The sequence below is a fragment of the Colossoma macropomum genome, unplaced genomic scaffold, assembly GCF_904425465.1.
Source record: "Colossoma macropomum unplaced genomic scaffold, Colossoma_macropomum, whole genome shotgun sequence".
Classification (NCBI taxonomy): domain Eukaryota; kingdom Metazoa; phylum Chordata; class Actinopteri; order Characiformes; family Serrasalmidae; genus Colossoma; species Colossoma macropomum.
In genome coordinates this window covers 3,231,165-3,258,753 of record NW_023494805.1, presented here as the reverse complement: position 1 = coordinate 3,258,753, position 27,589 = coordinate 3,231,165, and the positions used below count along the sequence as shown (strand labels likewise).

General features: G+C 40.7%; 1 protein-coding gene across 3 annotated transcripts in view; it reads right to left on the bottom strand.

Annotated features, from left to right (window-relative positions):
* The window catches only part of rock1 (Rho-associated, coiled-coil containing protein kinase 1), a 105,221-nt gene that overhangs the window by 25,465 nt on the left and 52,167 nt on the right, over positions 1 to 27,589 (bottom strand). For all 3 annotated transcript variants that reach the window (XR_005008766.1, XM_036597663.1, XM_036597662.1), the window contains exons 7-20: positions 26,733 to 26,877; positions 26,141 to 26,279; positions 25,055 to 25,146; positions 21,826 to 21,985; positions 20,550 to 20,619; positions 19,107 to 19,195; positions 16,482 to 16,530; positions 16,235 to 16,370; positions 14,466 to 14,557; positions 13,119 to 13,365; positions 11,186 to 11,292; positions 9,487 to 9,637; positions 7,653 to 7,813; positions 6,990 to 7,174 (exon numbers count right to left, since the gene is read on the bottom strand). Coding sequence is in view for 2 of the 3 variants with exons in the window: in XM_036597663.1 (XP_036453556.1) it covers positions 6,990 to 7,174; positions 7,653 to 7,813; positions 9,487 to 9,637; positions 11,186 to 11,292; positions 13,119 to 13,365; positions 14,466 to 14,557; positions 16,235 to 16,370; positions 16,482 to 16,530; positions 19,107 to 19,195; positions 20,550 to 20,619; positions 21,826 to 21,985; positions 25,055 to 25,146; positions 26,141 to 26,279; positions 26,733 to 26,877 (1,823 nt within the window). In the remaining variant the exon portion in view is untranslated. The remainder of the gene's footprint in view (positions 1 to 6,989; positions 7,175 to 7,652; positions 7,814 to 9,486; positions 9,638 to 11,185; positions 11,293 to 13,118; positions 13,366 to 14,465; positions 14,558 to 16,234; positions 16,371 to 16,481; positions 16,531 to 19,106; positions 19,196 to 20,549; positions 20,620 to 21,825; positions 21,986 to 25,054; positions 25,147 to 26,140; positions 26,280 to 26,732; positions 26,878 to 27,589) is intronic.

The following is a 27,589-nucleotide window of genomic DNA, read 5'->3' as shown; positions in this document are numbered from 1 at the left end:
AAACCATCATGTAAAAATCAATTATGACTCTTTTTATTACATAAAACCACCCAAAGTCAGATCTACTGCTTTTTTTCCTCAACTTACTATGTCAAAATATTCACTAACTGCACTGAAACAATGGCTTAGTGTCTCATAATGACTTACAAACACAGACGTTATTCAGTGAACCTTAAGGGGAAAAAATAAGACATAAGAAAACCACACAGCTCCATGCAACCGCTTCCATTGCTTGTTAGCTACATTAGCCTCGTAGCTCCAGTGCTAAAACTAAAGAAGCCAACTTTAGACACCAAACTTGACTTTGCTGATTGACTACGTTCAAAATAAGGAGAGAAAATTAGATGACTTTTTAAAACCATCACTTCAAAAAGACTTTAAATCAGATCTGCTTTTGCTGCTACTCACTCAGTTACGTCTCCGAAAGGTCTGGACCTCTGAGGTTTTTCGGCTGGTCTCATGTTGAGGTGTAAAATCAGCACTAACAGTCTGGAGGATCAGCCCTTCTACACGTTTATAAACAAGTGGGCGGAGCTAAACCCCATCCCTAAACCCTCACTCCACAGGGAATGTTTCCTAACAGGGACGATCTGGGAGTTTCCCACCGGAGTCCTGACTGAGCCGTGTCCTCTCCTCCCTCCAGTGCCAGTAAATTAAGCTTTTTTGGGTTTTTTCATGCGCCAGTCGCAAAAACACGATGCAGAATTAACAAAGAACTGATAAAGAAACAGAGCTGGGTCACATCACTGACCCGCTTAACACTATACAACAACAGGCAAGGCTCTAACCAGCGTCCGCCTCGAGAATAACCTTCTCATAAACGTTTATGCATGTTTATAACTTCACATTAGTTTTGTATGGAAGTCCATTCCTGACAGGCAGATAAGGAAAGAAAATCACCAATTTCCTCTTTATTTTCAGACAGCAGTGCGTCCAAATATTGACTTGACTTAGAATCTCAAAAATAATGACTTACCTCTGCTAGATACTATTTTAATATTTTTTTATATGAGATACTATTTTGAAATAATGACATTTTCTCCAGGTTTTGATAGATCAACTATTTATTTTCTCCAAATATCAACTTACTATCACAAAAATGTATAATAATAATTACTTACACTCTCGTTTGGTATCTCGTAATTACTATCTGTCAAAATAACGTCTTTATTTTCAAACTTTTGACTTTCCATGTCAAAAAATGACTTAATATCTCATTACACTGTCAAAATATTCAGTTACTACATCAAAATAACAACATTTTTTTAAATATTTGATTATTATTTCCACCTAGTAGTGTGCAGTGCATACTTCATTAAATATTACTATTAAAAGGAGTGCATACTTCATTAAATATTACTATTATAAGGAGTGCATACTTCATTAAATATTACTATTATAAGGAGTGCATACTTCATTAAATATTACTATTATAAGGAGTGCATACTTCATTAAATATTACTATTATAAGGAGTGCATACTTCATTAAATATCACTATTATAAGGAGTGCATACTTCATTAAATATTACTATTATAAGGAGTGCATACTTCATTAAATATTACTATTATAAGGAGTGCATACTTCATTAAATATTACTATTATAAGGAGTGCATACTTCATTAAATATTACTATTATAAGGAGTGCATACTTCATTAAATATTACTATTATAAGGAGTGCATACTTCATTAAATATTACTATTATAAGGGATGCATACTTCATTAAATATTACTATTATAAGGGATGCATACTTCATTAAATATTACTATTATAAGGAGTGCATACTTCATTAAATATTACTATTATAAGGGGTGCATACTTCATTAAATATCACTATTATAAGGAGTGCATACTTCATTAAATATTACTATTATAAGGAGTGCATACTTCATTAAATATTACTATTATAAGGAGTGCATACTTCATTAAATATTACTATTATAAGGACTGTATACCTTTTTTTTAATGAATTAGAACTTATTCTAACTTTCTTTGCCCCATCTCTCTCCCAGATGTGTCTTGAGCAACAAGCAGCTCCCCTGGTTTTCACTATGGATTTCACTCAAGAACGACTCTGACCTCAGCTAATGAGGTCACCCCTTCTCTGAAACTGGCCTCAGTCATCTCGCCCTGCTGAGCGAGTCAGGCTCTCTGTAGCACTAAGGTAGAGGGTGAGTCAGAGTGCAGGAGGTGGGTGGAAAACTCCCCACAGCTGAAGATCAGCCAGTAAGGAAGTGGAGATTTCCAGCATGTGAAGCGGATTCATGCACTGGAATGTCCTGATAAGGGAATGCGCTGTGAGCCGATGCCAACATCCAGTGTTTTTCATGTACATCTCTGTCAATGCTGACATACAGAAATACACCGATCAGGCATAATTACAGACTGTAGTCCAACAAAAACTCCAGTAGCACTGCTGTGTCTGATCCACTCAGACCAGCACAACACACACTAACACACCACCACCACGTCAGTGTTACTGCAGTGCTGAGAATGATCCACCACCCAAATAGTACCTGCTCTGTGAGGGTCCATGGGGGTCCTGACCACTGAAGAACAGGGTGAAAGGGGGCTAACAAAGTATCAGAGAAACAGATGGACTACAGTCTGTAACTGTAGAACTACAAAGTGCACCTATATAGTAAGTGGAGCTGATAAAATGGACAGTGAGCGCAGAAACAAGGAGGTGGTCAGAATGTTATGCCTGATCGGTGTATGAGCAGTCAGAACTCTATTCTCCACCAGAGGGCAGTGTGGAGCCTGTGTCTTCTATTGTGGTCAAAGGGTCTGTTTAGTGGAATGAAGGAAACTCAGAAAGACTACAGCGTCCGTCTGAAGTCCTTCAGCTCCACTCCTGCACAGTTTGATGGCCATTATAATAGACAGTCCCGCAGCGGAAAAGCCCTGGTCTAAGAGTTTCAGCCCACTGGATGGTCACACTAAAGAGTGACATCTGAAATTTCTGTAAAATGAGATTTCATGATGCATCAAATAACAGTCGAATCAATAATCATAATCGAACTGGACAGTTTTGACAAGATTTCATGATGTACTGTATCGTTCCCTAAAGAATCAATCGAACTCAATTTTAGTAAATTTAAGATATGTGAATCATTTCCTAAAGAATCATGCATAAGCTGAATTGTTTCGAAATATGAGATTTCCTAATGCACTGAACTGTTTCCTAAAGATTCATAATAAACCTGAATCGTTTCAAATTGAGCTTTCCTGAATCACTGAGTCATTTCTTAAAGAATCACAATCAAAATCAATTGTGCCATTTGAGATTCCATGATGTACTGAGTCATCTGCTAAAGAATCATAAGCTGAATCATCTCAAAATATGAAATTTCTGAATGCACTTCATCATTTAAAGAATCATAATCAAATTCAGTTGTGACATCTAAGATTATGATGTATTAAATCTTTCCTAAAGAATCCTAAAGAATGCACTAGGAGATTAGGAGATTTCCTAAAGTACTGAATCATTTCTTAAAGAATTCTTTACATTCTTACATCTGAGATTTCATTAAGTTTTGAATCTTTTCCTATAGAATCACAATTAAGCTGAATCATTCTGAATGCACTGAATCACTTCCTAAAGAATCATAATTAAGCGGAATCATTTCTAAATATGAGGTTTCCTGAAGCACTGAATCACTTCTTAAAGAATCATAATCAAATTCAATCGCGATAATTGAGATTTCATGATGTATCATTTTCTAAAGAATCGCAGTGAAACTGAATCACTGAAGCTCTGGATTTTATGACTGATTTTCTAAAGAGCCAAATCAAACTGAATCACTGTGAACTTTGTAATGTCATGACGCACCGAATCATTTCGTGAGAAGAATCATAACCTGATCAAATTTGTTCGAGGTCATTAATTTAGACCCCCTGCCCTTATTCACTTCCAAAGAGGGCTCTGTAGAGATCAAACAAACTGCAGAGAAAATGCTGAGTAAAGAGGCCGGCGGTGGAGCAGAGTGGAGTATAATCGGCCTGCAGGCGGTCAGTGGATTATCCGCAGTGGGAGGGGTCAGTGTGGGGGATAATCTGTAATCTGTATGAGTAAACACTGACTCTCAGCAGCGCTGGATCACGTCCAGAGTAAACAGGGACTTTTCTACTATTACAGTCCGAAACAGGCCAATAGAGGAAATCCCGCCGCTGTAACACTAAGTAACCTGCAGGGCTGAAGCCAATCACGGGGTCAGTCGGTCAGAGAAAGAAACCGGAAATGACTCCACTGGCTAACTTGGTTAACTGGATAACTGTATGGACAAACTCCTTTGAGGCGGCTGCTGCTACTGTTTTTAACTATATGAAGTACTTTAGTCCATCAAGACACAAGACTACTACAGATTACTTAAAGGAGGACTCCACCAATTTCTTTAAACTTTTGCATAATTAAGTGGTTGAGATGTAAACAGAGTCGTTCAGAGTGGTTTGGTGTGAAATGCTCTGTTCTAGAGTCAGAACTGTTCACAGTGGTGGTGATAGGAACCAGACGTCCACCTCTAAAAGCTCCCTCACAGAAAGTTACTACAGGAAATGGTTATGAATTCACTGCCTGATGCCTGAGACACTGTTTTATGGTAGTTCTGAGATTGAAGTTCGGCCTAAAACATTTTAAATGGCATGTAGGCAGTTATAAGGCAAAATAGTCCCCAAAGAAAACTTTCAGATTTTCCACTATTTTTCGTCGACATTCCATATAAAGACTCATGTAGGTTCACTGGTGGTTTTGGATAGTAAATAAAATGGCTGTGTTTGTGTTGTAGACACCGCAAAACCCACATCTGTAGTACTATTTAACACAATTCACGATATTACTAAAAGCATAATTTAACTTACTTGTGCCAGTTTCCTCTGGACAACGACTGGAAATTACAAAATGAAAGAAAAAAGGTTTTGGGAATTACCAGCCAACCAACAAGTAAACAAATAAATGTGAAGGTTATTTTAGTTTTTCTTTTCTAGAAAATTGCAAAATGGCACATCGGTATCATGAAATTTGCATATCATTACTCCAAACTGTAAAGAAATCCACTCTGAATGGCTTTGTGTACATCTCAACCACTGAATTATGCAGAAATTTTGAAAGACTTTAGGGCTTTAAAGTAAAACCATGCTGATAAATTAATGTTTACCTTCAGAGAGAATAAATTAGGTAATACAGTCTTAAAGCTGGGGTTACACTACATGACTTTTACCCCAATTTTAGCCCCGATTCTCAGTCTGGCCGAGACTGTGCTGGTCGGCTCTGGTCTGCAGATTTTTGCGTCAGTCGGAGTCGACAGTTAGAGAAAGAGTAGAGTCGTGTTTGAGGGGCGCAGACTCAGATTTCTGGCCTCCCGATCGTCTCAGTCCAGTCAGAGTTTATCAAACGTCTGATTTTTTCGACCCAACTCTGAGTGTAATCTCGTGTAAACTGGTCAACGACTCAATCTGAACCGACTCCTGCAACAGCCAATAAAAACTGAGACACGAAAGAAGAAAATACAGCAAGTAAACAAAGAAAAATGGAGAAAAGTCTCTTAAGTGTGGAGCGAAGCTTTTTATGAGCTGAGATTACGGCACAATCAAGTTTATGTACATTTAAAAACTCTAAAAATACCAGCTGATCACATTTATAAATCCATGATCCTCAATTAAACATCACACGTTTGCAGCAACACGTTTGTTTATTTGCGTCTCCTAGTGACGGGATAACGCGAGAGTTTGCAAGAGTTAGCATGAGTTTGCGCGAGTTCCGTTTGGTTTAGCAGCAGCTTTAAAGTTGAGTAGTCTGTGATCCCTAATCGTTTAGTGTGGAATTTCCAATATTTCGGTCACCCAAAAAAAAATCTGTCTAATCAGTCTAATACTGCCAGACACCCAGTCTGCTATAATCTGCTAAGACTTTAAAAGTCGTGTAGTGAACCTGAGGCTTAAGACGTGTGCAAAGAAAAACAAACCCCACTGCAAACACAGCCGAGTTCAGTAGAATACAGTAACCATCATCTATGAGAAAAGGAGAAGGATGTAAAGAGCACAGTCAGCAAAGTCACTCTCAGTGTTGAATCAGTGTTCAGTAACTGAGACTGTGAGTCAGTGTGTCAGTCCAGATTTACGAAACAGCTCACAGTATCAGGGCTGACCTGGGATCAAATCTCCTCTACACAAACTACAGTAATTAGGAAAACGAAACTGACCCCGACAGACTTCAGAGGTTCTGTGAAACACATCACTGCGTAACTGTACTGAGTTGTTGTCACTAATGGAGACTCTACAATGGGGGGTTATTAGGTTTAAACCAACAGGCAAATATGCTGCAATTTCAGGTGCATCACAAAATGTGTGCTTACTCGATTGTCAATCAGAACCTCCATTAAGTACAAGTTACTCATGTTTCAGGAGATGAGATATCAGATAATCCACTTGCATAAGGAAAGAGGAAGTTAAATTGAAAGAGTTTCCAAAACTGGAGTTCAAAAACTGATTAAAAGCTCGAGTAAATGGGGCTCCTAACAACCACCTGGAAGACCTGGTAGACATCAAAGCTGCCCCCCATCAGATAAACAGCACTTAAAGCTTTCATCTCTGAGAGAGAGGAGAAAATCAAGCTGCTTCAGATCTGAAAACATCCACAGGTGTTTCTGTCCATCCTTCCACTGTGAGAAGACGACTCAGCGCTGTGGGTCTGAAAGGATGTGTAGCTGATCAAGAAGAACCTCACTGAGAAAAGGAGACGGACACATCAAACAAAGAAGCTGAACGATGGACTGACCACCCCAGAGTCCAGACCTCAACACCACTGAATGTGTTTGATTACTTCAGAAAATGATCAACCAGCTTCTAAGACTGAACTTTGGAGGTGCAAAAAATACGCACTGAACCCCGTTTGCACCTACGCTGAGCGCCGTACCGCTTATGATCAGATCCCCCAGGGCTGACGGAGACAGACGGAGACAGACGGTGATGGAGGTGTGTATGAACTCTTACTTGGTGAGCTGTGCGAGCTGGAACTCGAGCGATCGTTTGTTCTCCAGGGCCGTGTTGATCTCCTGCTTCAGCTGTTTCTCAGATCCCCTCAGCCTCTCGGCCTCGATGGTCCAGTTCTTCAGCTCAGTCTGAGCCGAAGAACGCTTACCACACTCCTGCTCCAGCTGCACCCGCAGAGCCTTCACCTGCAGCACCACACGACAACCTGTTAGGGTCTGCAGAAACTTTAACTGCAGAAATGATGTGTAACTGTACACTGACTGGCCACTTTATTAGAAACACTACTACTTCCACTCACTGGCCACTTTATCAGAAACACCTACCTTGCGCTTCCACTAACTGGCCACTTTATTAGAAACACCTACCTTGTGCTTCCACTAACTGGCCACTTTATCAGAAACACCTACCTTGTGCTTCCACTAACTGGCCACTTTATTAGAAACACCTACCCTGCGCTTCCACTAACTGGTCACTTTATCAGAAACACCTTCCTTGCGCTTCCACTAACTGGCCACTTTATCAGAAACACTTACCTGTGCTTCCACTAACTGGCCACTTTATTAGAAACACCTACCCTATAGCTCCGCTATGAGGGTGTATGGTTACAGACTGTGGTCTATCTGCTGTCATGTACAGTTCGGGAGGTGCTGTGCCTGTTTTTACCTCGTCCTCCAGCCTCTCCTTCTGCTTCATGAGCTGCTCCATCTTCTGCACCGACTGCTTCAGGTCAAACTCCAGCATAGAGCACTGCTTCTCCACCTCCACCACTCGGTTCTCCGCCCGCAACCGCAACACGCTCTCCTCAGACACCTTCTGCTCCACCGCTGTACAAAGACAGACCACACAGGAGTGTCAGTATTTCTCCACCTTCTTCAGTCCCATCATCACGATTAACATTAATGGGGCTGCAGTTCGTGCCAAAAACCCTAAGGACTAGGGTCGGGTGGCATTACAGTAATACCGCTGTTATAGAAATGATGGTTTTTCAAAATTGCGACTTTACTGATTGGTCACTGGTTGTGTGGGTGCTCACTAATAGGGGGCGCTGATAAAAATAAGGGAGAAGTCAGAGGCAGGAAATAGTTAAGTGGTCAGCAAACGCACAGGAATAACTTCTTTAAACAGGACAGCGTGAATGTTTTCTGACTATATCTCACGCAACAGAAACAAACTGACTAAATAAATGAGGTACAAAAACAGTCTCATTTACTTGCTACCTACTGCTTCAAACACAATTCAAGAACAGCTTTTTAAAGTGGGACAGCATTAAAGCGTCCTGGTTCAGTGCCCAGGCCTATGTCTCACTTTAGAGACTTTCCTATAGGGAAGCAACACCTTTCTTCTGGCATTTAGCTTGATAAACACTTGTTCTGAACTGATAAAGCCATTTCACGGCAGTGTGGACAGCCAGATCCAGCTTAAACCCTGTGACAGAGGAGAGATTCTGAGAGCGGAGGTGATTTTAGCGGGCAGTTCGCATCAGACAGTCTGTGTAACGCTTTGAAATCTCATACCTGAGACCACAGAATCTGCCACCAACACCAGCCACTCCACTTTACTCCCTCAGGCATTAGTTTAGATCATCTACACTTGTTTCAGCAGAGCAGTCAGTCAGAATCAGACCTGTACTGTGGTCTGTGCTCTGTAAGTGTACACAGCCTGGTTGCTAAGGTAACGTTTAATCAATCGATCAACCTTTATTTAATCTCGGGGAGCACTGAGGGTGACCCTCATTTACAATATTGCTGAGATGATTCAGAACAAGGGATTGATAATGTTAAGAACACATCAAATGATAAAAGTAAATTTAATTAAAAATGACTCAAATCAGGTAAGTATATGAAAAAATGAAACATTATTAATAAAAATACATAAAAATAAAGTAAAAAATATAAAACAATAATTAAAACATAGCTCAAATGTAAAAGTCAATAAAATCAAATCAAGTCAAAATAAAATAAAAGGATAATAAGATCAAAAAGTAAACTAAAACTCATTAAAATGACTAAAATAATAATAAAATAAACAATTAAAATACGAATAAGAATATGAATAATAATAAATAAACAAATAAATAATAAAATAATGAAAATAAGATAATAATGGTAAAAATAATCAGGTAAAGCAGTGGCAGGCAGAGTGGAGGTGGTTAGAGAGTAAAAGTTTAAAACGACCCAGCGAGCTGAGCTTTAACGTTAAGTTAGCCAATCAGGCTACAGATCTATCTATCGATATTCTTTTCTCAGACGTCTCAGACGTTTTCTCAAACTAGTAAAAACGAACTGTTGTTCAAACTTCTAATCGCTGCATTAAATTAAACCCATAAAACCGCCGTAGCGGGTGACTTGGCTCGACACAGAGAAAGGCAGATCAACTAAAACCTTTAAGATGAGCAGAAAACGTTACCTCAGCTGAGTCACTAACCTTTTCACGCCATCATTAATTTAGCCTCGATTCTGTGAAGAGCTTCTAAGTTGTTGAGGAAACCCAAACGTACCGTGCATGGCGGCCGATTTGGCCTCCTCGATGGACTCGTATTTGTCCGTCAGCTGTGCCCGACTAGCCCGGTGCTCCGTGATCTCATGATCGAGACGCTGCTGTAGGATCTTCAGCTTATAGTTTAGATCGATCTCCAGACTGTTCTTCTCCTGAAGACGCAGGAAAACGAGACAAACGAGTCAAACCTCACAAAAACCGCACCGCAGCACCCCACACACAATAACAGGCACAGAAACAGAGGCTGCTGAGGGGGTTTTAAACCAGGCTTCGCAGTTTTGGGGTGAAAATGCACCCAAATCCACAGTTTACAACACTGTGAGCTTTTGGGGGTGTGTGAAATATGCTGAGCGCCCTCTTGTGACTTTATTAGATATAACACCATCAGACTTTTTCAGTAGTTTCTTGATATATAATCTAAATTCAAATTTGAAATATATTCGAATATTTGGAAAAAAGAAAGAAATTTCATATTTAATTTCGGAGGCCAGTAAATTAATATAATTCATTAATTAGACTACATTAACTTGAATCAAGAGATTTTGTTCATATGATACTCATACACAAGGTGAGTCCAAGGTCAAAAACCACCAAAACATCTGTAGGACACTTAATGTTAAACTGATCTCATTACCATCATTTGTTAGACTCGTGGATAACGTGCCATTGGTGCACCTAGAGGGGGAAAATCTGATGATATTTTATAGATATTGTTATAAATTTTGTTATGTGGATATCATCAGTACTAAAAGAACGATGACTAAGCACACGTTTCATGAAGACAGCATCATTAGTTCTGTTTAACTGGATTCAATCCAGCACAGTATGGGCAAAAGTCGTTTTAAAAAGAGCATCCAGAGTTTTTGATTTTCTGTTGTTTAATTTTTATTCTATTCTATTTTGGCAGTGCTTTGTGTCTCTGTGTGTCAAAATATTGTGAAATGCATTTCGTATCATGAAAATGTCCAAGTATCGCGATATGTTTTTGCGTCATCACCCAGCCCTGGGTACTTTTACACACACACACACACACACACACACACACACAGATCAGGCATAACATTCTGACCACCTCCTCGTTTCTACGCTCATTGTCCATTTTATCAGCTCCACTTACTGTATAGGTGCACTTTGTAGTTCTACAGTTACAGACTGTAGTCCATCTGTTTCTCTGATACTTTGTTACCCTGTTCTTCAGTGGTCAGGACCCCCATGGACCCTCACAGAGCAGGTACTATTTGGGTGGTGGATCATTCTCAGCACTGCAGTAACACTGATGTGGTGGTGGTGTGTTAGTGTGTGTTGCGCTGGTCTGAGTGGATCAGACACAGCAGTGCTGCTGGAGTTTTTAAACACCAGCGCAACACCTGCTCTGTGAGGGTCCATGGGGGTCCTGACCACTGAAGAACAGGGTAACAAAGTATCAGAGAAACAGATGGACTACAGTCTGTAACTGTAGAACTACAAAGTGCACCTATATAGTAAGTGGAGCTGATAAAATGGACAATGAGCGTAGAAACAAGGAGGTGGTCAGAATGTCATGCCTGACCGGTGTGTTATCCCAGTTCCTATACTTGAAAAATCACTCAAGTCTCTCACATTTAAGGGTGTGAATCACTCACAGAGAGTCTCAGCGTCATTATGGGAAGAGTTAGATCAGACACAGTGACCTGTATGCAGAGTCATACTGATCAGCTCACCTTCTCCAGACTGTTACTCCTCTCCTGAGCCTGCTTCCTCTCCGCCTCCACTTTAGATAAACTCTGCTTCAGGTTCTTATTGTCCTCCTGCAGACCTGTGATACGAGCTACAGAGCAAGACAAGGGTTAGACATGACGCAAGCGGCATCACTACAGTCACCGTTACAGGATTTTACAGCTCAAAGGACGCTTCCACCCAAAACCGAAGAGCTCCTCTGCCACTCTGTACTAAGCCACATGATTTTTTCTTAGACCAGAGGTTGGAAACATGAGGATCTAGAGCTACATCTGGCCCTTTTACAGCCCCTGGTGGCTCTTGTGGTAAAAATAACAGAATCCTCTTTTGCAGTAAAATAAAGCTCTGCTGTTCATTCTAACAGACAGTTCTTAAACTTCATTCATGGTGGAGGTAGAGCTGGGCGATATGGCCAAACAAAATTCATATCGTTCGATATCGATACATACCGCGATAAATGTCAAAACATTATTTCTTTCAGGTTTGAAGGCTGATTTTTGCTCCTGGGTGATTAATCGCTCTTTTAAACTATCCTTTATGGTCTGAACACAACAAACACTCAAACAGTGGAACATTTCACAGATCTGTCATGGGAGAGTGGGAGAGTGTCTGCTGAGCTGTTTTTACCAGCTGGAAAAGCACGGCAGCAGTTTTTGTAATAGTCATAATTTAAGAAAGAAACAGATTATTTTTAGCTGGTGCCGAGCGCTCGGCTACCTCGCTACCAATGACATCACAGCATTCAGACACCAGCTAGCGACGACTGGATTTCTCTATACTATCGTAGCAGTTTAAGTGGTGAACCGCAAAATATCAACACCAGACAAACAGAGTCCGACTTTTAGGTACGTTTAAACTGAAAGCGGTGCTTTTGTGTCGTGTTTGATCTACAGTATCATCAATTCTCCGTGCTGTGTGAGTGACAGAGCTGCTTCAAGTTAGCCAGCTGCTAAAAACAGCTAGCCTGGAAAGCTAGTGCTCTCCCGCTCTCCAACACCTCACAGCTTCCTCAGTTTACTTTCGTTTAAATCAGGGCTGTAATTTACATGAACCACTTCTTTCTTTCACTTTCGTTGCTTGTGAATGCACTAATACTCAAATATGACTGAGCACTGTAACAGTGCTGTAGTTGAGAGGAGCAGACGTGATTTAACACTGCTAAAGCTGGTTAGGATGTAGGGAAAGAGGTGAGTTCACTGTAGGTCAGTATAGTTACACCACTGACCTCGTCACTCACACTCGGTCACAGGAGAACAGATCGCCGGTCGCTCCACTCAAACAGGGACTGTATAACTCGGCGTTTCAGCCGTTGCTAAAGACTCATCTTACTCGTGGCCCCCTCCCTCTCTAATCATTTAGAAAAACTCGGAAGTGCGCTCTCTCCTGGTGACAGCAGAGTAGTGTCACTTTCCTTGCAGCAGAAAACGCCACCGAGGCTTTCGCTGAACGTGGAAGTGTGAGAATGGTGTATTATACCGAACATTTATCGAACATGTCGTATCGCTCTATCGAGGAAAAGTTATACCGCGATAATTATCGTTATCGTTTTATCGCCCAGCCCTAGGTGGAGGGATACATAATACGCAGAGTGCTGTGAGGCAAAATAGTTCCCAAAGAAAACTGATTATTTCAGATTTTCCACTATTTTCCATCATCAACATTCCATATAAACTCAGAAGACTCGTGTAGGTTCACTGGTGGTTCTGGATAGTAAATGAAATGTCTATATCTGTGTTGTAGTCATGGTGACCCCTGGTTCCTATCACCACCACTGTAAAGACATCTGAGACACTCTGTTTACATCACACACACTGAACTATGGAGAAAATATGCTGAAAAGTCAGTGGGATTTCTGTTTAAACTATATCCACCCTGTTTATCCTGCAGTGTTTATTATCCTGGTGCAGGTGTATTTACCCTGCAGTTGCCTTATCTCCTCGGAGCCCTGGCTGCAGGTGCGTCTCTCCGTGTCCAGCGTGTTCTGCAGCTGCAGCAGCTCTCGCTCCAGCTGCTGTCTGGCGCTGTCGGCCGCCCGAACCTTCTCCTGCAGTTCCCCGTTCAGTCCCTCCAGCTGGCTCATGGCCTTCCCCATCTCCGTCTGACTCTTCCTCAGACGGGCCGCCGTGTCTGACTCTGCGCGCAGCAGGTCGTTCGCCTCCTCCAGCTAATCAACACAATCGACAACCACAAGACCCGTTATTGATTATTTATGGAGAAAACACACAAACAAACCACAAAAAGATTCATGTGACCGGCAACAACCATAAATTAGATTATTTATGTATTCATATCCGGGACACTATATATTACATCATTCCTTAAGCCCGGAACAACACAGCCATATGCAAAAGTCTGTGCACCCCAAGTCAAATTATATATGTTTTTCTTGAAGCGAAAATAACACACCTCCACAGAGAACACAGAAACAGGGTATTTACTCTGCTAATTTTAGGGCACAATTTCTGTTTATTTACTTAACATATTACAATAAAAATTAAACATATAATATAAAGTGTGCCATAACTTTTGCTCAGGCCATAGTTTAGTTTTTATTTTTCCTCCCTCTAATATGTTATATTCAGTGAAGAAAGCTAGGCTCCGTTCACACAGCAGGTAAAAGTGGCCCAAATCGGATTTTCTCACCAAAGTTTTGTTTGTCTGTTCAGATTATCTTTTAAATGTGATCTGTATGCGACATCAGTCTGAACAGATCAGCTCCTAAACTGACCCACATGCGCAAAAGAACAGAGCTTCACGGCTCATCCAGAGGTAAACAATCACGAACACCAACGAGCGCCAGTCGCTCCCGGAGGATCAGCTTCATCTTCACCAGCATCACAGGAGCATCATGAAGCTTCACTGACTGACAGCTGGGCTCATCACCCAGAATGTGTTGGAGCCGTAAACCAAACAACCAAACCCGGTAACAGTTCATAATAACAGGCCCTAATAAACAGCTACTTTATCTAATAGCTGATGTTAAGGGTAGTTTATAATTACATAATAATGCATTAATAAATGGTAACATTTGAACATTAATCATCATTAATTTGAGCCCTATTGAAGAGCTGAAAGTTTATGATATTCTGATGAATTTATTTTTTATTATTTAGTGTTTTAATTATTTGTATGTCACTACGGAGATGGTTAATTGTTCAAATGGTAACAATATGATAATTATTAACCATCATCAACAAGCAAGTATCCATTTTAATGACCGATGTGTTTGTCTGAGCCCTGAAAGAGGCTGTAAAAGCGTCTTGCCTGGTGCTGCAGCTGGGCGATCTTATCACTGGAGGCCTGTGTGTTCTGGCTGATCTTCCTCAGGTTCTCCAGCTGCTCCCTCAGAGAGGACACTGCACACGACACAGCAGAACCGTTACAGTAACACTGCCGCAGCAACAGCTCAACACAGGACGTCCCGGTCAGCGCCGGGAGTTAAGTTTTATCAGTATTAAGGTGGTTTAATGCACAGCCTTAATCAGAGGGTAAATCAGAGGGTTTTTTGTTGTTTTTATTGACATTTATTTATTTCCCCTCCATCCACCATCACACAAACACCAATAATTATCTCTATTATTATAAAATATCGGCTCTGATGCTGACTGGTGACTGTATCGAATGCATTTGACTTGGAATATAAAACCAGGTACTTTTAACATCATGTAAGCCAAAAAAATCTGAGAAGAAAGAGAGAACAGCGAGCTACATTGGATGTTGATTTTTTGGGGCACGATGGACGACAAACGTCTCACTGTTGAATTCCAGATGAACCCAGCCTGTTAGCACAAAGATAAAAGAGTACAGAGCGCCCCCTGCCTTTTTCCACCATACATAAACAGCTATTAAACAGCTAAACAGTATCGATGTTGTCAGAACAAAACCTCGTATCTCCAAAACAATAACTTTACAGAAGAAGGAAAAAACACACTCTACTTTTAATGTAAGTCAATGGAACCAGACGTTTCTCCAAGTAATTTTGGGCCGTTTCTTTTGGTCCATTCTTCATGAAATATACACACAATATAAAGGGTAACAGGCATTTTTAAACTATGTCAAACCGAAAAATGACAAAAATGGGGATACGAGGTTTTGTTCCGCAGCGATGTACTGATAAAGATCTCCTCTGACTGTCATTCACTTTCGTCGATTACGTGGTCACCATGCCAGCATTCGCATGGCTTCATGCTGCTGACGGCCAAGTACCACTGTGAGGTGCGGAATGACTTATTTTCTAAGCAACTGCACCAAACATAACCAACATAGTCTATTCCGACAGGTGTTTACATGGACGTATTCCACTCCGACTGAGCTGTTAGTCGGACTATTACCGGATTATCAGGCTGCATGTAAACGTGGCTACTGATAAATTTAGTCCCGTCCAGATTCACATCTCCACTTTAAAATCTGGCCCATTACTGGAGTTATACTCAACACCTTCCCTGTCCCCATCAGGAACACTGAGTAAATAACCCGTCAAGCACTTCGTACATTTTTTTTTTTTTTTTATGTAGTGCCCATTGGCGATACTGATACTGGGTTTAAGAGACGGTACTAGAGCAACCCTAAATAGAGCTTAACTGGATTTGGTGCAGCCGAGACGTCTGTTCCATCCATATTAGACTTCTACATGCCGAGTTGCCTTGGATGAATATGGTGATCCCCCAAAAAAATTAAATCTCTGGGTGTATACACCGAGCAGGCATAACATTATGACCACCTCCTGTTTCTACGCTCACTAAAGAACAGGGTAAATGCAGAGAAACAGATGGACTACAGTCTGTAACTGTAGAACTACAAAGTGCACCTATATAGTAAGTGGAGCTGATAAAATGGACAATGAGTGTAGAAACAAGAATGTTATGCCTGATCAGTGTAAGCTTCTGGTACTTCTTAACTACATTAGCTTTGTGGCTCCAGAGCTGAAACTAAAGAAGCAAGCTTTGGCTGATCAACTACATTTGGGGCAAGAAGTGGAAACTGTAAATTTGATTAAATGCTGTCGTTTTAGTGAGAGAGGCGTGATGACTGACCCTCGTTCTCCAGATTTCGTCTCTTCTCGGCCTCCTGGTCAGCTTTCCTCTGGTACTCCGTGGCTCTGTGCTGGAGCATCAGCTTGTCTTTCTCCAGCAGAGACAAACTGGCCTCTGCACTCTTCCTCGCATTACTCTGGAAAACGGAGAGCAGGGAGGACAGAAGTGATCAGAAATATTATAAAATGTTATTCTTATTATTATTAGAACAACTGAGGCTGCTTAAAAAGGCATGTTTTATATTCACCTCTTCATCCAACTCTTTCATTATCTTGTCTAGTTTGGTGTTGGAAGCCCTGCAAAAGAAATTAATCAGACATATGAAGATAAAACACAAAGATTGTGTCTCTTTTTAAAGCAGAAACTGCATGAAAATCCTGCACAGAGATATATTAGAGGTACAGACGAAAAACAGCAAAGCTGTCAGATGTCAAAGTCGAATTTTCCCCGTGTCTCTTATCAAATCGTCGCTGTCTAAAGAAAAACAAGTATCTCCAAAATGATAACTTTACTGAAGAAGGCAAAAACATTCTCTACTTTCAATGTAAGTCAATGCAGAGAGATTTTATTCCAAACTATTTGAGTCTTTCTACTGATCCAATCCAAAGTTTCCACACAGTGTAACGGGCAGCTGCCATGTTCAAACTGCTGTAGAGAAAAATAAAAAAAGGAAATGTTTTTCTCTGGATAGCAACGAAATATTTTACATTATCTTTCAAAATCAAATCAAGGTTTCAGATTCCTAAGCCAACGTTACTTCTCCTAAAGAATGACTGACACACGGACGCCCAAATATTAATACTTTATTTAACCCTTTTAACTCCTTGGAGCCACCGGTGGTTCCAAAACACACTTCGTCATATTCTTTCCTTCATAACTTTCATATTTCATAAGCTACATTCTAAAGGTGGGGGTCGTATGGGAGCTGTAACTGTCCTCTTCCAGTCAAATAGATGGGTGATGTAATTTTAAACCCTTATAATAAAAGAAGCTGAACTCAGTTTTTTTTTTCTACTGAAAGTCGACCCATTTTTCCACAAATCTGGGCTGTAAACTATAAACAGATGGCGTCTCTTCAGTGATCTGCTCTGTAAACATTACTTTTATAAAATAATACAAAGATTTTTGGCTTTCAGCAGTAAATTTTAAGCATATAACAATATGTGCGATCATAAAACACATGTTCTGTTAATCTGAGGGGAGCTTTTACGGAAAAGTAAAAAATAAATAAATAAATAAATAAAATGTACATTTATTTCGTGCAGTTACGGAATAATCTGCCTTACGGAATAATCTGCCAAACTGCCTGAGGTTAATTATAAATATTTTTCACGTTTATTAAGTTGACTGTTAGACCAACAGATTACCAAATTGATTTCTGTCTTAATCCACCGGATGGCGCTGTTTCTTTCTGGTGTGACCGAAGTCTCTGTCCTGTGGAGTTACTGATATGAGCAGGTCGTCAGTGTAGTGGATTATATGCTCAGTCAGTAGATGTGACCCCTTAACGTTACTGCCACTGTAACTGCTCTGAATGAAATCACTGTATGTGAGGACAAAGCCTGATCTGAACATCTACTTCACAAATAAGAGCATCGGCTAAATCGTATAAATGTAACAACAAAGGTTTTTGAATTTTGTCTACTCCAAAGTTCTGTTTTGTCCAATAAAAAGACTGCAGTCAGACGACATCAGCCTTACACCAAACGACTTTAAGCGATTTCACTGTCGCGGACAAATTTCCAGTGTCGGAATAAAACCATGAGGGTCTTGCTAGAGTTGCGTTGCACTCGCGTCACCTCGATCGCTTAGCGTGAAGCGGTCAGGACGGCCGTCTTAAGTCAGTCTTTTTCTACAACCGTGTTTAATATTATCGTAAAATTTAAGTCTTGGCTCATGCAAACAGTGATGTGCCAGGGGCGAGAGAGAGAGAGAGAGAGAGAGAGAGAGAGAGAATGCATGCATGAGTGCCTGAAATCTCTGTAAAAAAAAAAACAAAAAACAAAAATAAAAAATTAAAAATAAATTACACAAAAAAAAAGGTAAATCTGCTCCATTTTAAAGCAATAATAATATTACCAATGTAAACTGTTCTAATATTCCAGGTTCACTGAGTGGAACAGTGATGTGAGGAAACCTGCAGAGGACTTTAAGAACGGCTTTACTGAAGAATCATCAATCTTTTTTTTTTGCTTTGTTGCACTGTTTTTATTTTGTTCGCTTGTTTTTTATGGTTTAGTTCATAACACCCAATCAATGATACTGAATCGCTGCATGTTCTGTTGATGTTTACATCTTTATGTTAAATAAAAAAGTATCTACACATTTTACAGGTTAATTAAAATTCTGGGTGATGATCTGTCAGAGTAAACAGCTCTACAGTGAACTGAGCCCCAGATCTTTACACACCCAGCCAACGTATCTTCCCATCCGTACCACTACAGGGTGGAAGGACAAGTGTTTATATGCTTCTAAATGTCCACCAGGTGCATGATGGGGAATAGTCTCAAAAATCTGGTTGCAGTAAATAGTGACACTGCAAGATACCCAGTCTTTACAAAATCATAGTCTGTGACTAAAAACTGGAACACTGTCTTCAGGTGTGAGAGGCTGTCAGACTTTTAGAAGTCTTCTAGTGAACGATTAACAAAGTGTAAACACTATTAGATAAAATGAAGAGTTTTCTTTTGGAGGAACCTCAAGACTTTCAGCATTAGAAGACGTACAATCTGAGAATAACAACACAATTAAACTATGTTTTAATTAAAAAAACAGTGCAGTAGGAAGTCAGAGAAGAACATCTGCTTAGAAAACGAATGGACAGTTGTGCAGACGGGAGAGCAGCTGCATGCGTTAATGGACAGGTGAGTACCTGCACTTCTGCTCCATCTCGTCCTTCAGCTGCATTTCCCCGTGCAGCTGCTCCTCCAGCTGATGGATCCTCTTCTGCAGGTTCTCCAGCTAGAAACAAAGCACGACAGACAGAGTTAGCATCCAATAACACACCAGTCACACCGCACAGCAGCAAAAAACAGACTTACGTGATGGATTCAAAGTCACCGCACACACTGTCAGCTGTTATACACAGTTACACCACAGGACTCATGGTGTTAATGTCTGTTAGCATCCACAGTCACATCACAGCACACTAGCAATTACAATTACACCACATGACACAGGCCGTTAACATCAATTAGCATCTATGCACTCACACCACAGCATACACTTAAAAAAAGCCACTACAGTCACACCACAGGACATCAGCCGTTATTACAGTTACACCACAGGACAACAGCCGTTATTACAGTTACACCACAGGACTCATGTCGTTAACGTCTGTTAGCATCCACACAATCACACCAGAGCACACAGTTAGAAATTATCCACAGTTACACTACAGGACACACCATTAACATCTCTTAGCATCCACAGTCACATCACAGCACACACTGTCAGCAATTACAGTTATACCACAACACAGGCAGTTAACATCAATTAGCAACTATACACTCACACCACAACATACACCTAAATAAGCTACTACAATTACACCACTGGACATCAGTCGTTATTACAGTCACACCACTGGACATCAGTCGTTATTACAGTCACACCACTGGACGTCAGTCGCTTTTACAGTCACACCACTGGACATCAGTCGTTATTACAGTCACACCACTAGACGTCAGTCGTTATTACAGTCACACCACTGGACGTCAGTCGTTATTACAGTCACACCACTGGACGTCAGTCGTTTTTACAGTCACACCACTAGACGTCAGTCGTTATTACAGTCACACCACTGGACATCAGCTGTTGACATCTATTTACATCCACAGTCACACCACAGCGTACACTGATCCACACGGCTGCATTAAGCATCATACAGCAGTTACACCACAGGACACACATTATTAACGTCCATGTTAGACAACACACAAACAGCACTTTTACATTCATGACACAGAATGCGGTGTTAAAAAAAATATACAGTATACAAAATGCATACATTTAAAAAATCTAATTATTTTTTTTTACTAAAAGCTTGCTGTAGTATGTAAACACTCAGTGTCAAAACATAACAACCACGCATGAAAACGAAGCTGAGAAAATGATGTCACAAAAAACATCTCATTTACATATTTCCAGCTATTCAGTCGAGCCCCGCCTATTCAGCCTACAGCAGTTTAGCGCCATCCATCCACTCACACTTCTATAAACACCTGATAGCGATGATGAGTGTATGAGGCCAGACTGAGTAGCCCTGAGTTATTTTGGCAAAGATGTTCTGAGAAAAGTGTTCGCAGGTTCTTACGTGGCTCTTGTCTTCTTTAGTGGTGCTGCCTCGCTTGTCACTGGTTTTTGTGCAGGAACCTCGAGGAGACCTGCGCCAGAGAAAACATCCACCATCAGCATCACAAACAACACAAGGAGTTTTACAGGACGGCAGAAACGTATACTGAACTGCCACTGCATACCACGGCAGAGGGACCAAACTGTCCAACAAGAGAGACTAAAAACTTCTCAGAAGTCTGAGCACAACAACCTTTTATAAAGTGAAGCTGTTTTTTACAGTATACAAAATTATAATTGTCTAAGGCTACGTTCACATTACAAGCCTCACTGCTCAAATCCGATCTCTCTATCCTGACAGTTCACACTCGTTTAGGTAAGTGACTCAACTCTTTCAGTGAGGTGAATGAACTGGTGTCCTGAGATGACCTGCATGTGCACATCCTACTCAGTAACGAATGAATCATGTGTGTCATGAACAGCAAGCACTGACTAGCAGAATGAGTCTTTGCTCTCAGCTGTTCATTATTAGAGCGAGACGAAGGCGAAAAGGGTGAAATGTGCTGCTTTTACACCCTTTACAGGCTTTAACTTCTGTTTGGCGCTGCTGCCAGAGTAACACTGAATGATGGCAAACACACGGATGTAGGACCACATATGAAAGTGGCTCAGGACTGTTTTGAAAAGGGGGAAATTCACAGTGCTAAAGCAGCAAAGGGAGAGAAAGGCACTGAAGAATAGAGTACCAAGAAGAGAATTAACAAGGTATTAACCTTATTAATCACTGCACAGTCACAGTTGGTTACTTGTTACTAGAAAGACTACACACACACACACATATATATATATATATATATATATATATATATATATATCTACAGACAAAAAAATATAAGATAAATATAAACTCAAACTTTAGAACGGTAAACTTTTATATTGTACATAAAAATACAGATTTGTGCCGCTTCAACCTGGTAATATAAACGTAGCCAAAAACTCTGCCCTATGCGTAACAGAGTATCAGAGAAACAGATGGACTACAGTCTGTAACTGTAGAACTACAAAGTGCACCTATATAGTAAGTGGAGCTGATAAAATGGACAATGAGCGTAGAAACAAGGTAAGTGTATTTAAGAAAGCGGCTGGTCAGTCTAAATTCTATACATAAATCATTATAATCAGTAAAAATCTTTGGCATTCTGCTTCGATTAATCTGAGTAATGTTTGGCTGCAAGTCTTTCATAGGTAAGATCAGACAGTGGACATTGAGTAATGTGAGTAATATGAGTGAAGCTCACCGGTTATTACTGTAGTACGTGAACCCAACGAACGGAAGCTGATTTCCCACGAAGGCTTTGGGGATGGGGAACGTCTCCTCTTCTCCTCGATCCTCCTCAATGTCGTCAAAGTTACTCGTGTCGATGTCACTGCTCAACTCCGGCACCACCGGCGCGGCAGCTACAAACACCACAGCACAGCCACAATATTAACAACGACAAAAAAACATTAGAAAAAGTATTCAAAGCATAAAACCACGCAAGAACAACAGAAGGGCTGCAGTGACTAGTCGCCAAGTTCAATCAGTCATCTACCCTATCAATAACTTTCACACAAAACAGTTCATATAAAAACAATAACACTTTATACTGATTTATAATGTTCATATGATCCACACAGTCACTCTGACAGACTGTAATGCACTACAGGAAGTGTAGGGGGCGATATGGCTTCTACTGTTTCATTTAAAAAGCTCTATAATGTTCATATGATCCACACAGTCACTCTGACAGACTGTAATGCACTACAGGAAGCGTAGGGGGCGGTATGGCTTCTACTGTTTCATTTAAAAAGCCTCTATAATGTTCATATGATCCACAGAGTCATTCTGACAGACTGTAATACACTACAGGAAGTGTAGGGGGCGATATGGCTTCTACTGTTTCATTTAAAAAGCTCTATAATGTTCTATGACCTACAGGAAGCGTAGGGGGCGATACGGCTTCTACTGTTTCATTTAAAAAGCTCTATAATGTTCATATGATCCACACAGTCACTCTGACAGACTGTAATACGCTACAGGAAGCGTAGGGGACTTCCTGTAGTGTAGTGACTTTGCTTACTTGATTAAATAAAAACAGTGAACAGATTGATGGGCTGTGAAAATAACTGCAGTCCTGAACGTCAGTGGAGATGGTGAGAACGAGAGAGAGCGAGACCGCAGAGGAGCGGAAGTGAGAGAGCCGGAGGAGTCGTAGTGGCTGAAAGTGCTGACTCACTTTAAGATCACTGATGTCATTCAGACAAATTCTTAATCACAAGCAGTACAGGAAAACCATCTCACGGCCCAGCGCGAACGTCAGCTCGGGTCAATTATAGGACATTTATAATGTATAAAACCTCTTTTTTACTAGTAAATCTTAAAACACTTTATTTTAGTATGAATATTCTTATATACCGTGTCTGAACCACTCAAACAGACTGTCGTGTGGTTATTGATGTTCTAAAGCGACTTCCTTCACTCCGTGTCACATTTTGCGATGCTGCAAGCTGTTCTGTGGTTTTTCAGGCTAGACTTGTGACAGAATTGGATCGGGTTCACTTTCTGTTTCACTCCGATATCCAATCCAGCATTTTCTGCGTTCCAAAGCCTGGGCTGCAGTCCTCGGTAGGGCGGGTCCTCGGTAGGACTGTCCTATGAAGACTCCTCCTTAATAGCCTATTGGTCACACAAATGGATCAGTCCTAACGAGGCTGCGTGGAACGGCGCCAAACTCGTGAGTGAACTGGTGAGAGGAAATGGAGCCTGTTGTGTTTGTGTTTGTTGCTATGGTAGCTAATACCCCAACAAGCTTATGTAGTACAATAAACTACACATATACAAATACTTCAGATTAAAATACCATACATGGACGAATGCTTTAATTAATCTATCACTTTATGCGTTATAAGGTCAGGAAAGCCAATTCAAGGACGTGAACAACTTACATTTTAAAACAAGCTCTGCTCCAACGGCTTCATTTTCCATAATATTTGTGGTGCTTTTTTTTTCTTTCTTCGTAACCGAAGGCCTGGAAGGATATATCACTTGCGTCCTCAAAATCCCACCGAATGTAGGCTGTATACGAAGGGTGCTTCACTTTGGAACAGCCTTCTATGACATAACGGCCAAGAAACGCAGCCAATACCATTATATTTAATACCAGTACTTAATCTGAACCATTTCCAATTGTTCTTATGGTCTATATTCAATTGCGTAAACAGCTCTGGCAGTTCATTTGTGTATTCTGTGTATTTTAGTAAAAGTAATTTATCTGTATCTGAATCCTACCAAAATAAACTGAATCCAATCATGGTGAAACTTCATTCTTCCTCGCTAATATGCGCTAATATAATTTGCTGAACAACTGTAATCAAACTGAATTGTTGTGAGGTCAAAAATTTCCACCTCTAGCAGATATGTTTACTGGCTAATCCATCATATAGTGTTTGTTACTGGATATCACGGTCAGTATTCTTGTGTTTCAAGCGATGTCACACTGTAGAGTCGCCACCATTTTGAGGACTAAATCAGGGAGTGACTCCGCTAACGCGATGCCTTCGATCTGCTGTGCTTTGTGAATGATTGACCTGTAAGACGCGTCAGAAGCCGAGAGACGAGAGACACACGGACCTTTAATTCAGTGTTTTCACTCCAGGCTTGGAGCCGCTGCACTGTATAGTTTAGTGTCTCTCTCTGCTGTTCACACCTCGTTCAGCTCAAGAAGGGCTTAATTAGCTAATAATATCAGGTATTTTAACCAGGAAACCACAGTTATGCAGTGCAGGGGTTTCAGGACTGGAGCTGAACTCTGAACTAACTGCACCAGCAAACTTACAGAATCACGTCTGTCGAAACACGACGTCGTTTTCTGACCCACGACATTCAGTCTGATATTTAACGCTTATGTTTCTCCATTCAAACCTCATTTAAATCAGAAACAGAGAGTAAAGTTATCCCGGCTGTCTGCAGCTCCGTTAGGGGGCGACTGTTCATCTCTCGGCTGATAACATCAGCTAAAGATATCTAAAGGCCTGCATTGTTCACATCTGCGTTAATTAGCTGATGTCGTTACCCTCCTATGATCACAGAGTGTTTCTCCTCTTTATGCAGCACCATGGGATCCTTTACCCACCCTGACCTGAAGAGCCGCTGGGCTTCTGTGCTTTTAAATGCTCTGAGAGACTCCAGAATAGGGAGAGGGCTGAGTATGAGATGAAATATAAACATCAGGAAAACACTAATTTGGTATCTTTCCTCCAGTTTAAGTGGGACCAGGAGTTCAGGGGAAACTGTATAAGGATCAAAGCTAATTTATCGATTTTGTTGGGGAATGTTTTTCTCTTCCAGAGTAAGGAGAGTAATTTTAGCCATCTTTCTCCTCTAGTTACGTTCGTGTGGAGCAGCGAAGCCAATAATTCGGTCCAAATATGGCGGCCACAACAGAAAAATCGCGTGACTGAAACCCTCGGATAGAAGTGTTGACTCACTGTCTCTGATGTTGTCCCAGGTCCACTGGTCGTTTTTGAAAAAAGGATGCCGCTTGATCTCGTCCACTCCGTTACGACCCAACCGCACTTCCCTACGGCACAAACACCAAGACCGGCTTAAACTTCAACCAAAAAAGGCAAATTCACAAATTTTTCAGTTACCTCAAAGCAACTGACAGATAACAGGACAAACTTAGGAACAGAATTCAGCACTGAAGACAGCTGCTGCTGCAAGACCAGATGTTTCCAGATAAGCAACTGACTGTAGTCCATGTTTACAGATAACAGTGTGACATCCAGTGTGGAAACCACATAATCGAGTCTATCAGAGACACTGAGCTCCTCCACTCGGTTTAAGATGAACGTGTGATGTTAAAGAACGCAGTTAGCGCCGTGCTAACCGATGAGGTATAAGCTTCCATTACTCCTTAGATTCACAGGACAATCCGTATTAATACTGAACTTTTCTGTAAATGTGCCAGTTTAGCTTCACACTTAAAAAGACAGTTCTTCAAGGGTTTCTTTAGCAAAGAAAATGGTTCTATAAAGAACCATGAACACTCAGAGTCCATTGTGCATTGTGAAAGTGTTCTTCAGACTGATGAAGCATGTGATGTAGACAGTTCTCTACAGCAGCTGTTCTATATAGCACCAAAAAGGGTTCTTCTATTGTTACAAGCCTGACATCGAAACACTAGCAGAACCCTTTTTGGTGCTATACAGAACTATCTGCAGCACATTCTCCCACTTTCACAATGCAAAGAACCCTTTAATCATACAAAAGGTTCTTTGAGCGTGTATTGTTCTATATAGAACCATTTTGTGTACTAAAGAACCCTTAAAGAACAATCTTTTTTTGTGTGCAGGTACAAAATGACAAAAACACTAATAAAATTACACAAAACATGAATGATACATAAAGCAACACAAGACCAGCACGATATCAGTGGCTAAGATTATTTACATGATGACGATGACTTTTATTTATTTTAACTTAGCTGGAAAAAAACTATAAAGTGTGTATCTCTACTATAAAAATAAAGAGCTGTGATAAAACAGGAAAAAGAGTGAATCCAGTGGTCTAACCGGTCAGTGAGGAAGGCGCAGATGAGGTTTTTTGCGTCCCTGGAGATGTCGCTGTCCTCAGGAAAGGTCAGAGCGTTCTTGTGGTTCATAATCTTGCTGTAGGTTCCCACTAGCGAGTCAGCGTAGAACGGCGTGTCACCTGGACATAATCATGAATGAGCATCTGGGGAAGCGTCACGGAATCAAGGTGTTCATGTAATACAACACATTACTGACCGTACGATCATAAATCATCACAATACACAGATGTATAATCATAAAATGGAATTTTATCTGTACCACACATCCCTATTATAAAAAGAAATAAGATAACAAACCAATGACTAGTGACAGCTACAGCAGATGCGTTTATAACAATATGATAATATTATATTAACCAAACACACCAAAATGAATAAATGCTTAATATTATGCATCTGGTACTACTTCATGTGTTAATAATTATAATAATTATAATAATAATAATGATAACAACACAAAAAAGTTTCAATAAAATGATTATATGATCAAATGCAAGTGTTTTGATAGCCTCTGCAAGACATACATGTCTATGAGATCAAAAAAGAGGAAAACTGTTCAAGGTGCAACTCACCAACAAGCATTTCATACAGGAAGACCCCAACGGACCACCAGTCGCACTCTCGGCCGTAGTAGCCATCTCCACCCTGAGACTTCAGTACCTCTGGAGAAATGTAGTCTGGAGTTCCAACTGCCGTGTCGCATCGTACCATACCGTCCTGAACAGACACACCACGTTTAGAGTTAGAGAGTCAAACTCCGGAGAACTTTCACACACGTCACCCGCAGGACTCGGCACTGCTACGATACCCAACACGTCTACATTCACGCTGTAAGACTGACGTTTATCAGCAACAATAACTTATAAAAAATTATATATTTATATAATTAAAACACAACAGAATAATGTTTATTAAAACAACAAAATGTCAGGAGTAAATGTTTGCAGCAATTATGTCCAACTATTAGATATTAGATCATCTAGAACCTTTCCTACATCCACCTGGACTGATCTAGACCCTTTCCTACATCCACCTGGACTAATCTAGACCCTTTCCTACATCCACCTGGACTGATCTAGACCCTTTCCTACATCCACCTGGACTAATCTAGACCCTTTCCTACATCCCACCTGGACTAATCCAGACCCTCTCTAACATCCACCTGGACTAATCTAGACCCTTTCCTACATCCACCTGGACTAATCTAGACCCTTCCCTACATCCACCTGGACTAATCTAGACCCTTCCCTACATCCACCTGGACTAATCTAGACCCTTTCCTACATCCACCTGGACTAATCTAGACCCTTTCCTACATCCACCTGGACTAATCTAGACCCTTTCCTACATCCACCTGGACTAATCTAGACCCTTCCCTACATCCACCTGGACTAATCTAGACCCTTTCATACATCCACCTGGACTAATC